The sequence below is a fragment of the Pteropus medius genome, unplaced genomic scaffold (genome assembly GCF_902729225.1).
Source record: "Pteropus medius unplaced genomic scaffold, Ma_sr-lr_union100, whole genome shotgun sequence".
Classification (NCBI taxonomy): Eukaryota; Metazoa; Chordata; class Mammalia; order Chiroptera; family Pteropodidae; genus Pteropus; species Pteropus medius.
The window spans coordinates 7,586,367-7,603,550 of record NW_024343733.1 but is presented as its reverse complement, the minus strand read 5'-3'; the positions used below and the strand labels follow the sequence as shown (position 1 = coordinate 7,603,550).

At 46.2% G+C, this 17,184-nt stretch overlaps 1 protein-coding gene, 1 long non-coding RNA gene and 2 pseudogenes across 3 annotated transcripts; 2 read left to right on the top strand and 2 right to left on the bottom strand.

Moving 5' to 3' along the window:
- Positions 1 to 5,141: 5,141 nt before the first annotated feature.
- Positions 5,142 to 6,564, bottom strand: LOC120606865 (uncharacterized). Its single transcript, XR_005654007.1, has 3 exons — positions 6,547 to 6,564; positions 6,335 to 6,376; positions 5,142 to 6,170 (listed from the first exon to the last, which is right to left on the bottom strand). It is a non-coding gene; the product is annotated as an uncharacterized LOC120606865 (long non-coding RNA).
- A 451-nt stretch (positions 6,565 to 7,015) lies between these two features.
- Positions 7,016 to 7,134, top strand: LOC120606926 (uncharacterized; annotated as a pseudogene).
- A 701-nt stretch (positions 7,135 to 7,835) lies between these two features.
- LOC120606716 (proteasome subunit alpha type-1-like) lies at positions 7,836 to 10,126 on the top strand (annotated as a pseudogene).
- A 4,133-nt stretch (positions 10,127 to 14,259) lies between these two features.
- LOC120606864 (glutathione S-transferase theta-2) lies at positions 14,260 to 17,184 on the bottom strand. 2 transcript variants are annotated; one of them, XM_039868480.1, is made up of 5 exons: positions 17,022 to 17,184; positions 16,275 to 16,368; positions 15,316 to 15,466; positions 15,052 to 15,198; positions 14,260 to 14,746 (listed from the first exon to the last, which is right to left on the bottom strand). In XM_039868480.1, the coding sequence occupies exons 1-5, from the start codon at positions 17,131 to 17,133 to the stop codon at positions 14,537 to 14,539; spliced, it is 714 nt and encodes a 237-aa protein (XP_039724414.1). In that variant the 5' UTR covers positions 17,134 to 17,184; the 3' UTR covers positions 14,260 to 14,536. The 2 variants fall into 2 exon arrangements, with proteins under 2 accessions (XP_039724414.1, XP_039724413.1); XM_039868479.1 differs by having other exon boundaries at positions 15,052 to 15,225; positions 17,022 to 17,181.

Sequence of the window (17,184 nt, the reverse complement as noted above, 5' to 3'; positions counted from 1 at the left end):
AGAATAGGAGAGGACTGGATCTCCTCTTCCTGAAACAGGGAGGTCTTTGCATGGCTCTGGGTGAAACCTGCTGATTCTATACTAATCATTCAGGTATTATTAGAAATAGTTTAGCCCTGGTCAAACAAAAACTCCGTGACAAAGAAGAACAACATCAGCGGACAGGGTCTTGGTATGAGAACTTGTTCAACGGATCCCCTTAGTTAACTACACTGCTTACCTCCATCACGGGACCCCTAATGCTGGTATTTCTGGGGTTGCTATTTAGCCCCTGTGTAATTAATTGGATAACTGCCTATGTCAGAAAGCGGGTCCAGGCAGTAAAATTCATGGTCCTCAGAAAAAACTATCAACCACTCCAAGTCGGAGAATCAATGATTTGATTTCCCTTTGAAAACCAGTGAGGAATATAAAAGTAGAAATTCTCCGGTTTCAGGGAGGTAATATCTCCAGGCACCAGCCCCCAGGGAGAGCAGAAACTCAGTCACAGGGAGGTGATATCTCCAGGCGCCAGCCCCAGGAGAAGCACAACATTCCAAGGTGCAGATAATAAAACTGTCTACTAGGCCCTGTTTGATCTGAGAGTTCCCCCAGATACATTTATCTTTGTACAAAACGTTAACGGCTAACTTCTGCTTCTTGTAATCTGCTTATTCAAGGATATAGTTGGAGGCTTTATAAGCTGCCTCCTTTGGAAGCTCGGGGCTGATCTCTTCTACCCCTGCGTGGTAGAGAGTCAGTCGCCAGCCGGCTAATAAAGCTCATAATTAATCTCAATTGGCTCCGTAGGTCTTAGAATCGTTCACGCCATAACATCATAAAATGAGTTGCAGGCCTTGTTGTTATGGCCTGTATGGAATACACCAAACCAAGTGTGCTCGCAAAGGCTGTTTGTTTGCCGGCGGCTGTCCTGTACAAAGGAGCAGCCCCGAAATGCCAACATACAAGGTTTTTAAGCCCTAAATCCCATTCCTCATTCTGTCTTAAACACAAAGGTCTATTTCTCTCCTATTCACTACCTGTCAACCAACTGGTCAGGTGTGCAAGTAGGGAGCACAGAAGCAGAAAGCCTATTGTTAGAATGTTATGCTCCTATGGGTGATTGGCTATGTTCCCATGGGCAATAGCCAGTGTTCCCATGGGCAATGGCCAAACAATAATTTTTCAGCTTATATACAATTGATTATTTTTCATGCCGCACAAGCAAGCAGGGTTACACAGGCTAAAATTGGCAGTTAGCGTATGAGCTCATTGTTACAAGTTTCATGATTAACAGAATGCAGTTAGGGGTTCCAGAAACTAGGCCTAAGGTATAGACTTCCTTTGTCCAGTTTCAGGTTTTAATTATCCTTTAACCCTTTCACATTTCAGCAGGCTATCACATTCCCCACTGGTTTTCAGGCATATATCAAATCTTTGATTTCTTATAAACTAGGGGCAACTGAAGTACCCCTGTTACTTGAGTAGATAATACCATTAATTTAACAGCCTGGACTCTCTGTTTAATATAAGTTAGAAGGCAATTCACTGTACATGGTCCAAACAGCAGTCCTAGAAAAGCCAATATTAAAGGTCCAGCAATAGATGACAATAATGTTGTTAACCGAGGGGCTGCATTAAATAAACCTTCATACCATGACTGACCTTGTAGTAGTTTTTAGTCCCATTTGACCAATGTGGGTTGATGAGGATTGGCAGCTACACAAGCTGCAAGTCAAAATATTAAACCCGCGAAAGTCTTAATTTGAGGGGATCTCCAGTGGGCGTTGCTTTCCATCGCTGGTCAGGATCCGGAGGCTGGGCCACTTTGAGTCGGGTGTGATGGATCCAATGCCGTGGTCCAGCGACCTTAACTGCTGTTGGTGTGATCAAGACGACAGGAACCGGGCCTTCCCATCGAGGCTCAAGAGCAGCAGGTTGCACTTTCTTTATCCAGACCCAGTCACCTGGGTGATAAGAGTGGGGCTGGAAGGAGAAGTTCTCATCTTCTCTGGTGGCCGACACCAGATGATTTACATCTCTTCGGGCTGATTGTAAAGCCTGCAAAGACTTAAGCAAGGACAGATTATGTACTTCTATTTCTTTTCTACTTCCTAGTTTGGGCAGTAAAGGGAGTGGACGCCCAAACATAATTTCATAAGGCGTTATTCCTTTTACATAGGGGGCACATCTAGCACAGAGAAGTGCAAAGGGAAGGAGGCTTACCCAATTTTCGCCGGTTTCTAATTTATACTTAGTCAATGTTTCTTTTAAAGTTCTATTCATCCTTTCTACCTGGCCTGAACTCTATGGTCTATAAACACAATGCAATTTCCATTCTATTCCTAGTAGTTTTGCCATAATTTGACTAGTTACAGTGATAAACGCTGGGCCATTGTCGGACCCTAATGTTATGGGCAGGCCAAATCTCGGAACTATCTCTGATACTAATTTCTTAGCTACTACTTGTGCAGTTTCATGCTTAGTGGGATAGGCCTCAGTCCATCCAGAGTATGTGTCAATAAAAACTAATAGGTACTTAAATCCAAAAGTTCCAGGCGTAACTTCTATAAAATCAAGCTCCCAGTGCTCTCCAGGTCTCTTTGCCCTGAGTCTCACTCCTTGTTCCGTGGAGGTCCTTCCTTGGTTTACTTGTGCACATACTGCACACCTATTAGCCACGTCCTTGGCTAAACTTGTCAGTCCAGGAACATAATAATCCCTTTTCAATAGTTCAATTAACTTGGTTCCTCCTAGATGGATGGACTGGTGTGTTAAGTCCACTAAGGTCCTTCCCAAAGCCTGAGGAAGGAGCAGTCTTCCATCTTCGTTTTCCCTCTTGTCCTCCCAGTCTTTCACTTAATTCCAAGTCGAACGGGGTATACTCAGGCCTTTCTTCAAAGGCTGGGGGAAGCTTTAAAGGCAAGATGTCTACGGGCCCCACTGGTTTTCTGGCAGCATCCTTTGCTATCTGATCTGCAAAGGAATTTCCTTGTGCCACCTTAGTCTCTGCATTTTGGTGTCCAGGACAATGAATTATGGCTACTCTTTTTGGTAGCCAAATGGCTTCTAACAGGGCTAATATCTCTTCCTTATTTTTAATTTTTTTTGCGTCCTGATGTTAAAGGTCCTCTTTCCTTATAGAAAGCTCCATGTACGTGGGCAGTAGCAAAGGCATGTCTACTGTCAGTATAGATGTTTACAGTCTTATTCTTTCCCCACCATAAAGCTTGTGTTAAGGCTATAAGTTCAGCCCTCTGTGCCAATGTCCCATGGCTTAGGGCCTGTGCCCACATCACATCCCTGACTGTTACTACGGCTGCCCCGGCATACCTTACTCCGTCGGTTACAAAACTGTTTCCATTGGTAAATAATACCGCATCTGGATTAGGCCACGGCTCATCCTTCAAGTCTGGCCGTAGTCCAGTTACCTGCTCAAGGCACTGAACACAGTGATGCAATGGAGCCTGCAGGTCATCATCCGGGAGCAGCGTGGCGGGGTTCAGGGCTACAGTTTTCAAAAACTGGGTCTGTTGGGGGTTAAGCAACAGTACTTGGTACTGAGTAATCCGGGCGTTGGAAATCCATCTTTCAGGAGGGCTGCCCAGCATGGCTTCAACTGCATGTGGAGCCACGATCTGAATATTTTGGCCCAAGGTCAATTTTAAAGCTTCTTTGGTCAATATAGCAGTAACAGCTAGTGCTCTCGGGCAACTAGGCCATCTTCCAGCCACCGGATCTAGTCTCTTTGAGAGATATGCCACTGATCGCTTCCAAGGTCCCAAACTTTGCGTGAGAACCCCTTTTGCAATTCCTCTTACCTCAGTCACAAATAGTTGGAATGGCTTTTCTAAGTCTGGCAGAGCCAAAGCGGGGGCTGAGGTCAAGGCCTGCTTCAAGGCTTCAAAGGCCTGTTGTTGTTCCGTGCCCTAGCTCAGTCTGTCTTCCTTTCGCCCTGTGCTAGTGTACAGGGGTTTAGCTAGATCAGCAAATCCGGGAATCCAGAGACGGCAATAACCTACCGCCCCTAGAAACTCTCGCACCTGCCTCTTAGTCTGTGGGGTAGGGATGCCAAGTATTGCCTGGATCCTGCTGGGTGAGAGTCTTTCGGGTCCCTCTTTCTAAATTATATCCCAAGTACATGGCCTGCGAAGTGCAAAGCTGGGCCTTTTTGGCAGACACCTGATACCCTTTCCTTTGTAGCTCTTGCAACAAATCCTTTCTCGCCTGTCGGCATTTTTCCTTCGTGTCAGCAGCTAGCAGTAAATCATCCACATACTGCAAGAGTGTGACCTTCGGATGTCATTGTCTATACTCAATCAAGTCTTTTCCTAATGCCTCATCAAACAATGTGGGGGAATTTTTAAATCCTTGTGGCGACCTAGTCCATGTTAGTTGTCCCGAAAACATTCCATCTAGATCCTCCCATTCAAAATAGACCGGCAGTTTCTGTTAAAACTGGGTAAGTTTGCACCAGTATGAACTAAAAAGTTCACAGGTTTGCCCCCTACTTGCAAAGTTACCTTGGGCTTTCGGGGGCTCATTAGATAGGAGCCCTGATGCCCCTATTCATCTTCTAAAAGAACGAGGGGCCTTTTTCCTTCTTTCTCCTTAGAATTCTTCCCTTTTTCAGGACACTCATTTTTCCAATGGCCTTTCTTCTTGCAAATAGCACATTGGTCTCTTCCTAGCCTGGGTTTTCTATTTTGGCCTTCTTCGTTGCTAGGTCTCCCTCTATGGTTAGGGGTTTTTTTTCCAAGGAGGTCGGTTTCCTTGTTGTCCCACAAACATGACCTTTTGCACATCGTCCCTATTGTTAAATACCTTCTGTGCTATCTCTAGTAGCTTGGATAAAGTCTCACCCTCAAATCCTTCTAATTTTTGTAATTTCTTTTTAACATCTGGGGCCGGCTGACTAACAAAAGCCAAATGAATTGCCCGTCTATTGACTGGATCTTCAGGATCTATAGGAGTATATAAGCGATAAGACTCCAGTAACCTTTCTAAGAAGGCAGATGGTGATTCATCTTTCCCCTGTAACACCTCGCTTACCTTAGACAAATTTATTGGGCGACGGGCAGCCGCTCTTAGGCCCTGCAACAGCAACCGGCGATACCGTTGGAGAGCCTCCTTGAGTGGTGTTGGGGTCCCAGTCAGGACGAGTACTGGGGAACACAAGTTGCATCCGAACAGGATCCGTGGTGGGCTGACCTGTGGGTTCTAATACATGCTTTCTCCCTTCTTCTAAAATTCTGCCTTTTTCCTCTGTAGTGAACAAAACCTGTAACAACTGTTGACAATCATCCCAGGTAGGCTGATGAGTAAAGAAAATGGTCTCAAGTAGAGAAGTTAACCCTTGTGGTTTTTCAGAAAATGGGCGGGCGGGGTCTGCAATTTCCAATTATACAAATCACTAGTAATAAAAGGAACATACAACATCATAGGGGTGGTGTCTCCAGGTGGCATGACCTCTCTCAAGGCTGCCAACACGGGCACCGGTGATGTGGAATCAGGGGGAGGCTGGTATTGCAACCCAGTACGGGTATGTGGGGGACTACTTAATTCTCCATGTGCTCCGAACCCCGAAACGTTGGGGCGCGGGTATGGAGGGGGTATGGCCAGTTCAGGCGGATCTTCTGGCAGAGCCGGCAATACTGGCGGCTTCTGGGGCGGGCTGGTTGGAACTGCCGCCATTATTGATGATACAGTACTTCGGCATGTTTTCAAATACTTAGGGGCATCTGACACGATATCAATCCATACATCAATGTAAGGGGCTTGATCGGGGTGGCCTGGATTCCCATAAACTATACCTCTGACCCTGAAAGCCGTTTGCAAGTCAAACGAACCTTCACTGGGCCACCCGACTCCAAGGGTGGGCCAGTCCAATTGACAAAATCTCTGTAAATCAAAAGGAGTTACTGAAGGCCCATATCCCTGTGCCCTTTTCCTAAAATCTTTAAAGTGATTAAGTAAACACTGGAGTGGTGTCAGTTTCCCAGATGTTTGCCCCATTATTACACAAAACAGAGCAGAAGCAAACACAGACAATCAATCAGACAAACAGACAAACGAATAAGCACACTCAACACCAAACCTAGGTGGGGGTCTGTCGTCACAGCCCCTACTGGACCAGTGATCCTGTGTCGCGTCCGACTCACTAGGTCACCTGGGCCCCTTTCGATACAGCCCTAGAGCATACAGGTGGTTCCCCCTTTTGCCGCCGCCGAGAGGAGGGGGGATCCCGGCCCGGGCTAGGTGAAATCCCCAGAGGTCTCCCCAAGCACACGGGGATCCCCGCCCCCATCACAGCAGTGCCAACCGAACCACCCACACAACCAACAGATCTCCTTACCCGAAGATGTGGATCTCGCTGGGGCCTCCAAAATGTTGTGGCCTGTATAGAATAGACCAAACCAAGTATGCTCTCAAAGGCTGTTTGTTAGCCGGCGGCTGTCCTGTACAAAGGAGCAGCCCTGAAATGCCAACATACAAGGTTTTTAAGCCCTAAATCCCATTCTTCATCCTATCTTAAACACGAAGGTCTATTTCTCTCCTATTCACTACCTGTCAACCCACTGGTCAGGTGTGCAAGCGGGGAGTACAGAAGCAGAAAGCCTATTGTTAGAATGTTATGTTCCTATGGGTGATTGGCTATGTTCCCATGGGCAATAGCCAGTGTTCCCATGGGCAATGGCCAAACAATAATTTTTCAGCTTATATACAATTGATTATTTTTCATGCCGCACAAGCAAGCAGGGTTACACAGGCTAAAATTGGCAGTTAGCATATGAGCTCATTGTTACAAGTTTCATGATTAACAGAATGCGGTTAGGGGTTCCAGAAACTAGGCCTAAGGTATAGACTTCCTTTGTCCAGTTTCAGGTTTTAATTTTCCTTTAACCCTTTCACATTTCAGCAGGCTATCACACTTGTGATGGTTAAAGACAATCCTTGGTTTCCTCTGGAAACCCGGCTGAAATGCTGGCCTTAGAACAGAAAGATGTACACTCAGGAGGGAAAGAGAGTAGGAGGAGTCTATGGCCATGTCACCCTGAACAAGCCCGATCCTGTCTGATCTCAGAAGCTAAGCAGGGTCGGGCCTGGTTAGTACTTGGATGGGAGACCACTTAGGAAGATAAGGTGCTATAGGCGTAAAAAATAAAAAATAAGGGATTGTAAGCTGACAAAGTCCTTGCAATCTGTAAGGTCAACCAAGGATTGCCTCGCCAAAAAAAAAAAAAAGAAAAAACAGAGTAGGAGGGGGCTTCAGGGGGCAAGAGTTCAGCTACATTCTGGGAGACGAGGAGAAGGTGCAACAGCGGGTAGGAAGGAGCCCCAGCCTCCAGGCCCACAGGGCAGGGATGGGAGAGAGGAAAGAGCGGTGCAGCTGGTTGAGGTGACAGGACTTTAGCCTGGCTGGAACCTCAAGGAAGCCAACAGCAGCTGGGGCTGAGTGAGCTGGGGGCTGAGTGAGCTCAGGGCCATTTGCTGCTATAAGGACACAGTCCCCGATTAGGACCTTGGGTTCAAAGATGCTTATCCACCCATATCCCAAACACCTTCCTTAGGCAACCTATGAGGGCCTGTCACCAATGATTTGAAAATGTCCCATGACAGGAAACGCAAATGGCTCCCAAACACTTGAAAAATACCCAGATTTATGCCTAAAAATGTAACTCCCCAGTGAAAATTGCCTGAGATTCTGCTCAGCCCTCATTAACTTGCCAAGGTCAAGCCTCTTAGCATATTGTATGGGACAACACTGTCAGACACTGTTGGCGGGTGCTATAATGGGCTGAAGTGTGTCTGTCCCCCAGTTCGTACGTTGTAGCCCTAAACCCCAGCACTTCAGAATGTGGCTGATTTGGAGGTAAGGTTAAAGAGATGGTTAAGTTAAAAAGAGGACATTAGAGTGGACCCTAAGCCAATCTCTGGGATTGCATAAAAAGTAAAACAGAGAGATGCAGGATAGTTAACAATTAACATTTAGCACAAAGAGATGGTATTCCGGGACAAGATAACAAAGAAGGGTTCTTGGTCTCCTGCTCTGGTTCCCTGAGGGGTCTGAAAAAGGAAATTACTCTGATATGTCAAAGGTACATTATCTTAGATGCAAAAAGACAATAGAAACTCTCCCTTTAGTTAAAGATTAACCTTTGTCAAGGAAGCTACAGGCCTAGGATGTGACTACCTGCCATAACCTGCTTTTAGTTATGAATTTTTATGTTCAGACCATTCTATTAATGTAGAGAGGAGGCAAGAGAACTAAAGTGTTAAATTAAGCTACATTCAGAGACTGCAGATATGCTGATCAGCTCTGCAGCCAGGCCAGGAGGACACCTGCAGAACAAAGGAAGATTTCTGCGGGGATTGCTAACAACCCATTTCCCACACCTATGAAGGAAAAACAGTTTCTAAGTGGCTGCCCTACACAAATAAAATCATTCATTCCCTATGGCTAAAACCATGGGGGAACCTATGGAATAAAGCTGGGAAGTGCCAGCAGGCCTTTCACTCCACATACTCTTCCCCTTCCCCACTGTATGTCCACACCAAAGGAAATGGGTAAACAAAGTCTTTAAACTATAACTCATAGGAACTAAAGAATGATATTTAAACTGAATCCCCCAAACACTCAGGAGTCCCTCTCACTGACTTAACTCTCAGTGTTTTTTCTCTCTTTCTCATTGTCCTCGTCTCTATTGTCTCTGTCTCTCTGAATCTTTCTGAAGCTCTTACTCTCTGCCTCTGAGAGGAGACCACGCTCTGTCTGTAGAGTGTTACCTCTTTTCTAATAACCTTTCCTTTTGACTCTAACTTTGGCGTGTGTTGAATTCTTCCTACACTCTTGGCCAAAGAACCCTCTTTTCTCAGTGCTGGACTTGGTCTCCTCCCCTACCCCACCCCCTACTTGGGGAAATTTGCTGTTTTGCATCACTACGTGGTTACTTTCGGTCTCTGAGTTCATAAGACCTGCCATGACAGCCTTTTCTGAGCTCGTCAGGTTTCGTATGCGGCCCCTTTTTTGTCTACACGACTTGGCTTCTCCCCTTTCTTCAAGACAAAATGTTCGCTAATGAATGGCCACGTGTCAAAATACTTCCCCAAAACTGTGTCTCCCTGACACCAGTGTCACCCGCCCATCGCGTCAACATCTTGACAGATTAATATTTCACTGATATTTTCGAATTCAAATGCATTTGTAAATCTTTCAAAAAGTACAGGATTTCACAAGATAACGAGAGCAATGCTGTGATACACCGTTTTGCAGGAAGTCGCTGCCAGGCCTGGGAACCCAGACTAGAACTTGGTATGACAATAACCTTTACTGTGCGGAGCCCTCAGGACAGGATTCGTCAAATTGAATATGTAATAGAAGTTATCAAACAAGGTTCAGCCACAGTTAGTCCGAAATCGAAAACCCGTGCAGTGTTGGTTGCATTGAAGAGAGTCGAGTCAGAAAAAAACTCTCTATGTGGACAACCATATTGATATCTCAGTTGCGGCACTTATGTTGATGCTAGACTGTTGTGTAATTTTACGCACCTAAGTAGATTTCAGATTGGTATTTGACAGACCTCTCCTTGTGTCTCATCTCATATCTCTAATTAGAAGCAGGACCTAGACCCACATGCAACCATAACACCAGGAACTATGGACTAAGACCTAATATACGTGAAATGTGTATTTCGGTCATCTGTATGACCGAATATGCAACCATGTGGCTGGAGGCCATAGGTTGTTGGGCTGCTGATTGCTAGTTGTGATGATATGGGCCTTCACATTTTCCAAAACTGTCCATCTGCTAATTATTTTGACTGCAGAGCTATGTCCACTGGAGCCAATTCTCAATCGGCTTGTACTTTCTTGGAGAGACATATGTCTGAGTTTGTGGAGTACAGTTTGAATGAACTGGTTAAGCATGGTGTGTGTGCCTTACAAGAGACACTTCCTACAAAACAGAGACTAAGTATAAAGAATATTTCCATTGAAGTCGTTGGTAAAGACTTAGAGTTTTTGATATGAGGATGATGCTGTCCCCATTCCTGGAAGCTCTCAAGAAAGCATAGAGAAAGGCATAGCCTGCTAAACCTGATGAACCTGCAGAAAAGGCTGATGAACCAATGGAACATTAAGTGATAAACCAATCAATGCGTGTATTATTAAATACACGAGAATGCAGGAACAGGTACTGGTGACAATAAACTATACTTTGAACCAAAAGATGCAGAGTGGTGGGATTGATGTAGGACAGGGCGAATCCGCTTGAGTACAGACTCAAGTCCTGCAGAGAGAGAGAGAGGAGGTAGGGACCTTGACTGCACACAGGAAAGAATTCAAGCGCACACCAGAGTTAGAAACAAAAGTAAAGTTTATTAGAGAAGGAATAACTCTCCATAGACAGAGATGTGGTCTCCTCTCAAAGACAGAGAATGAGAGAGCGAGACCAAGAGTTCAAGGAATTCAGTTTAATTCTGTGTTCCTTTCAGGGGATGGGTATGCATCCTTAAAGGCATGGAGAAGTAGTCGTTAGCGATGTCGACAGGAATCTTCCTTGCCGCGTCCTCTTTCTACCCTACTGCGTGACAAGGTCCGGAGATGGGGACAGAGGCTTTAAGGAATGCATCGTCAAGAATGAGGACGTGGCATGTGTTTAGGGATAATTGGTTTCTTAGAAATGATCCTATTAATAGGGGGAATTTGGGTAGCGCAAATTCTAGTAAGTGTAAACGCTGTACAAATGGATTTCCTCAAAATTGGCTCTGAGAAAAACATAGTAAATTCCCCGCGTATGGAATCAGCTCTAGTCACCCTGACGTGTCCAGAATACGTAAACCCTTTATTCAAACAATTATTAAGAGAAATTCCTTTTGACGCGCCTCTTAAAGATGTTATGAATAAATTATAACAAGCTGAATTACTAGAACCAGTTTATACTCCTGTTCCCATGCAGTTCGTAGAAAAATTAGTAAAAGATAAGAAATTTACTCATAAGCCTGTGCCTACTATGGAAGGGCCTCCTTTTGTGGCCTAATGGATAAAGGAAAAACTCTGGTATCCACCTAGGGGGGCTAATAATATGAAAAGATTACCTAATCTTCCTTTTCCTTATACAGGAGCTTATAATAAAGATAGTATACGTATAGTGAATAAAGATGGAATTCATGTGCCTTATAGTAGTTTAAGTTTCATAGAAAGGCTGGCTAGGTCAGGACCTCCTTGGTGCTTAAAAAACAAAGAAACAGAAACTTAGCTTACGAAAGCAGCTTTGTAAAACTGATTTTTATAAATATTTTCCTCAATACTGCACCAAGGAAACTTTTGAACAGCTATGAGAAAGGTTCAGCTTGAACTTTAGATATAGCATAAATCAAATAGCATTTAAAAGATTTCCTCAGGCAGAAAGAAGAACAGTGTCTGCCCACAAGCCAATACCTGCTGTTATGAATACATCTATCTATCACCTTTACTTAAATCAAACTGTATCTTACGTAATAGATATAAGAATTAAAAGTTTAGATTGTTCCATCAGGTAGTTCTGTTCTAATGATTGAGAGAAAAATGTACTGGTTAATCATGAATATTAACAATAATATACTCTATAAGATTTTCTGCTTCGCCTAACCACAGAAATTTAACTCCCTGCTACCTTAACCACAAAGTATAATCAAATGCCAAAATAAAAAGTATAAAAGTTGTACTCAAATCACAATAAAACGAAACAGTGTCACACAGCCTCTGAGCTGTGTAGTCGACTGTCTCCCGCGCCGACGCCTTGCCCACCTTCGGGGCCCACTGGATCCTGCCGCGGCTGGACCGTGGCACTTCCTGTAGGTCCCCAAGATCTGGCCATATGCTAATCACCCAGGTTCCAGTGTCTAGCAGCACCTGGCAGCCTCTGAATACAAGTTAGTTTAATATTTAGTTCTCATGTGTCTTTCCTACATCAGGATGATGTTTTAGGAATCAATCCAAATGGTTTTCCAAGCAACCTCCTGTTAAGGGTGGAAAATTTTCAAGTGAGCAAACTAGCTGAGTCAGCTACAGGGAAGAAATATCTTTAGATACCAGAAGTTGTCCTACTTGCTTGTGTGTGGTTTAGGAAGTGTATTGTATAAAATATGTAGATGGCCAATGTCTGCTTCTGTAATCCATTTACTTGTTAATTAAGGGTGTTGTTCCGGGCAAAGATATGCTAACAGCCAACTTCCACTTCTGTAATCTGCTGGCTTGTTCAGGAGACCACCAGGATATGGTCTTGAGCTTTATCAGCTGCCTGCTCTGAAAGCTCGGGGCTGATCTCCTCTAGCCCTGCGTGGTAGAGAGTCAGTCGCCGGCCGGCTAATAAAGGCTCATGATTAATCTCACTTGGCTCCGTGGGTCTCAGAATCGTTCGCGTCATAACACTCCCTGAAACCATATAATGGGGTGCATTTTTCTTTAAGAGGGTCTATATCATCATTTTATAGAAAATATAGGTGTGATATTATGATGTATAACAAACACATATTTGGTCATTCAGATGACCAAAATACACATTTCACATATATTAGGTCTTAGTTCATAGTTCCTGGTGTTATGGCCGCCAGCCCCCGATAGACACACGGACCACCAGAAATCAGTGAGTTATAGGAAACACACTCTTTATTCAGCCAGCTGGGTCTGCCAGGGGTACTCAGACCCCAAATTAAGCAGCCCTGAAACGTAGAGGTACAGGATTTTTAAGCCCTAAATCCTATTCCTCATTCTTTCTGAACACAAAAGTCTATTTTTCTCCTATTTACTAACTGTCAACCCACAGGTAGGTTGTGCAAGCGGGACTACTGAAGCAGAAAGTTTCTTGTTAGAATGTTATGTTCCCGTGGGTGATAACCTATGTTCCCGTGGGCGATAGCCAAGCAATAATTTTCCAGCCAGCACACTGGCTCACAGCTAAAAAAAACCTTATAATTTCCTAAGTGTTGTGAGTAATATGGATGTCTTTTGTTGTTAATGAAGTGATTTTTAGACCACATCTAAGGATGAGGGACTGGTCCCCAATTGAGCCAACCATGTAGTTAAGAGCTGGAACTTTCAGTCCCACACCTGACCTCCAGGGAGGGGCGAGGGGCTAGAGGTTGAATCAATCACCAATGGCCAATGATTTAATCAATTGTGCATTATGTAACAAAGCCTCCCTAAAATCCCTAAAGGACAGGTTCAAAGAGCTTCTGGGTTAATAAACACACAAAGATTTGGGGGCTTACCACGGAAGCTCCGCACCCATACCCACATACCCTTGCCCTACTTTATACTTTGATCTGGCTGTTACTAGTTATATATCCATTTAAAATAAATCGGTGATCTTGTGAGTAAAATGCTTCTCTGAATTCTGTGAGCTGCTCGAGTAAATTAATCAAACCCAGGGAGGAGTTCATGGGAACCTCCAATTGATAGCCAGTCAGAAGTATAGGTAAGAACCTGGGCTTGTTAAGGGTGGGAAATTTTCAAGTGAGCCAACTAGCTAAGTCAGCTACAGGGAAGAAATATCTTTAGATACTAGAAGTTGTCCTACTTGCTTGTGTGTGGTTTAGGAAGTGTATTGTATAAGATATGAAGATGGCCAATGTCTGCTTCTGTAATCCATTTACTTGTTAATTAAGGGTGTTGTTCCGGGCAAAGATATGCTAAAAGCCAACTTCCACTTCTGTAATCTGCTGGCTTGTTCAGGAGACCACCAGGATATGGTCTTAAGCTTTATCAGCTGCCTCCTCTGAAAGCTCGGGGCTGATCTCCTCTAGCCCTGCGTGGTAGAGAGTCAGTCGCCGGCCGGCTAATAAAGGCTCATAATTAATCTCAATTGGCTGCGTGGGTCTCAGAATCGTTGGCGCCATAACAAGTCGAATTCTCAGATACCAGCAGGGCACAGTTGCTTGGTGTCATGGGGAAAACCTAACTCCCCGCCAACATACACGCATTGGAATTGGTGCACAGAAGCAATTTAATAGGTACCTGTACTAATGTTTTCAGGTAAAGAGTACAGCGTCTTTGTGGTTTTAGAGATAACTGAAATAAGATTCTTTTCACTGCTGGTGAACTAGAAAGAGAAGGGGAGCGATGTTTCTGATGGGCTGGAAGAACAAACCAAACCACTGATACCATAGACCCTGCCAGCACAGGTTACTTTGGTTAACAAAGATGAAGGTTATTGGGACATACTTTTACTCAACACTATAATACAACGATGTAATAAAAGCAATAATTCTTGATTCCCTATCAAAGCATTCGGAATCTTCATTATATTTAAAAGACCAATGAAATTTGCTCATTTTGAGCTGGTTTATTTTTCTTCCTGTTATTGAATTTTAGGAGCTCTTTAGTCATCTATTGATTACATCTGCAACACCTTAGGAGAAGCACTGTCAAGGACATTGGGTGCCCTGCTTGGGCAGAGCTCCACCTGGAGTCAGAGACAAGAGATTGAAACAGGATAGAAAAGATGAAAAGAGACAAGAAACACAATGAATCTTTACTGCTAAATCTTCTGACCATCATCGACCTCATCCCAGACCCCTCAGGGGATCCTGGAAATACGACTGAGCATACTCAGTTGCATTTCTGAGGGAGGATCTGGGAGCATTTTGTTGGCTGCCTGTTCTAGGATGTTCAAGACCACACCATGGGCCTCCTGGCACAGATCAGTACCCAGGAAAGCTTCCACTCGCTCACGCCATGCGGCCAGTTGCGGCCATCTCTCAAACAGGTCATGGTCAACAGCCACAAGCTGCAGGGACAAAGATTGGAAAGTTATGCTAATACGGCAATCCCAATGCCAGGAACACTGGCAACAGGTGTCAGGTCCCTTCCCCAAGCTCCATCTGAGGCCCAGGGCAGTGCGGCCAGCCGCAGGGCCCAAGAGCACCACGATGAAATCCCACCCAGGAGGGAAGCAGGTCAGGGCTCCAGCATGAAACTTGCTAGAAACTTGCTCTGTGATACTGGGCAAACTCAGTGTTTCTGTCTGCCTAACGGGGGTAGCAATAAGAGAGGTGCTGCCTACAAATGCTGCTCTACTGGTCAAGCTCTCACCTGTATTAGCTCCTCCAGGGCCATGAGGTCAGCCAGTGTCACCTGCTGGCTGGTCAGGAAGGGCTTGTCCCTCAGGAACTTGTCTTCCAGTTGCTGCAGTGCCCTGTCTATGGCGGTCCTATTGTACTCCACCTTCTCCTTGGGCACCTGAACCCCAATGAGAGGTGCTAGTACCTGACAGGGGCAAAGGATAGGTTCAGTCTGTGGCCCCTACCTCCTCCCAGGTCCCTGACAGTCAATCACTCCACAGATGGCTCTCCTCACCTGGACCCACAGAGGCACGCCGAAGACGCTACGGATGCAGTCGGCCTGCCAACCCAGGTACTCATGGATGCGTGCGCAGGCCTGCAGGTCAGCTGAGTACCAGTGGTCCGGGGTCTGGTACTTAGAGCTCAGGTAAATTAGGATAGCCACACTAGGGACAAGGGCGGGATCAGTGGCTGCGAGGACCTGGATCATGGCTTTTATATCCAGCTACTCTCATCCTCCAGCAGGGTCCTGGGGCTTCTCTGCATTGGACAGCTCAGCTCCCTGGGCACTGCCTCCTCTCTCTCCGCTGACTATACCCTCCTTGATCTCTTTTCTTCTCTGCCCTGGGCACTGACTCTTGCCCCGACCTTCTGCATTGCGCTTTAAGACCTCATCTCTTTGATATCCCAGCAGCTGCCCTATGAGGTTCAGACTCTTATCATCCCTTTTGCACATGAGGAAACTAAGGCTCAGAATAGTTAAGTGACTTGTCCAAGGCTGCACAGCTCAGAAAAGCTTCCCTGGACTTCTGGAACTCTGCATGGGCCTGGCACACAGTGCATGGCTCGGGGACCAGGAGGGGAAGCATGTTCTCAAATATGTCGTGAGCGCCCTCTGACGGGTCCCCCAGCCACTGCTCCTGTAGCTTCTGACCTCATGTCCTCTTCCTGCCTGGTGCCTGCCCTTACCATGAGCTGTGCCCCTTCAGATTCTCTTTGTGGAGCCTCCTTTCTGTCCAATGCTGGACAAATGTTCCCATGTCCTTTATTCTAATGTCTGGGAGTGGGGCGGCCCTGGAGTCCAGAAGCACAGGCCGAAGACAAGAGCTACAGAGATGTGCTCTGTCAGCCCCTGGTCATTCTGGGCTTGCCCCTTCATCTCGGCCCTCAGTGCCCAAGGAGTATGGGAGGGCCCACAGTGGGAGAACCGGGGCCATTTGGGCTGGAGTCTTAGTAAGTGGGAGGGAAGAACACCTTTCGTTCAAGACGAAGTCACCATCCTTGAGGACAGGCACCTTCGCCCTTGAGGACAGGCTAACTGGGAAGAACTCCTTGTTCATGTGCTGCCCTGAGGAGAGAGAGGTCAGAAAAGGCCTTCAGGGCAAGGACCACACCTGTCCTGCCCTCCCGCCTCTCCCCCAACCAGAGCCCGTTGGCCAGGCTGGGCTGAGAAACAGCAGGGTCTGGGGTGAGCACGGGGTTCACCTCACTCCCTGTGTGGGCCTCCTGATGGAGTAGGGGCTGGCCTCCCTGCCCTGCCACCTCCCACGGCTTTGGTGGGTGCAGCCAATTGCCGCGGATGGATGAAGAGAAGTTATTTAGCCAGGACTGGGGTGAGCAAAGGGAGGGGAGGTAAAGGGGGATGGCTTGGCTCTTCCTGCCCCTTAATTCTTACAACAGTGTGGTGGTCTCCCCACCATCTTTAGGGCTTCTTGAACTTCAGTAAGTGCTTTCAGGGCAGGAACTCTGAAAATCCATCTTTCTCCCCATCCCAGAGTAGAAGGTAACGTTATCCTTTTCAGAGGGGAAAGCTAAGGTTCAGAGAGGGCCTGTGACCTGTCCAAAGCCACCTAGCTGAGGGCATTCTCCAGTGGGAGCCAATACGGGCAATAAGGGAGCTATACAGGTCACAGGGGTTGTGGGGACACCCAGGGAGTTGTCAGGCAAGGAGCCCGTGGGTGGATGGGGCCCGTGATCATCCGGGGAGCCAGACCAGCCCACCTTTGAGCAGGTCCACGGCGCGCAGCTCGAAGGGGATGCGGTTCTTCCTGGCGAAGATGTAGACGGCGCGGCAGGGCTGGGACAGCAGGTCCAGGTAGAGCTCCAGGCCCATGGCGCTAAAGGAGTAGACAGCTGTCAGGAACTGCAGCCGTGGCTGGGGCAG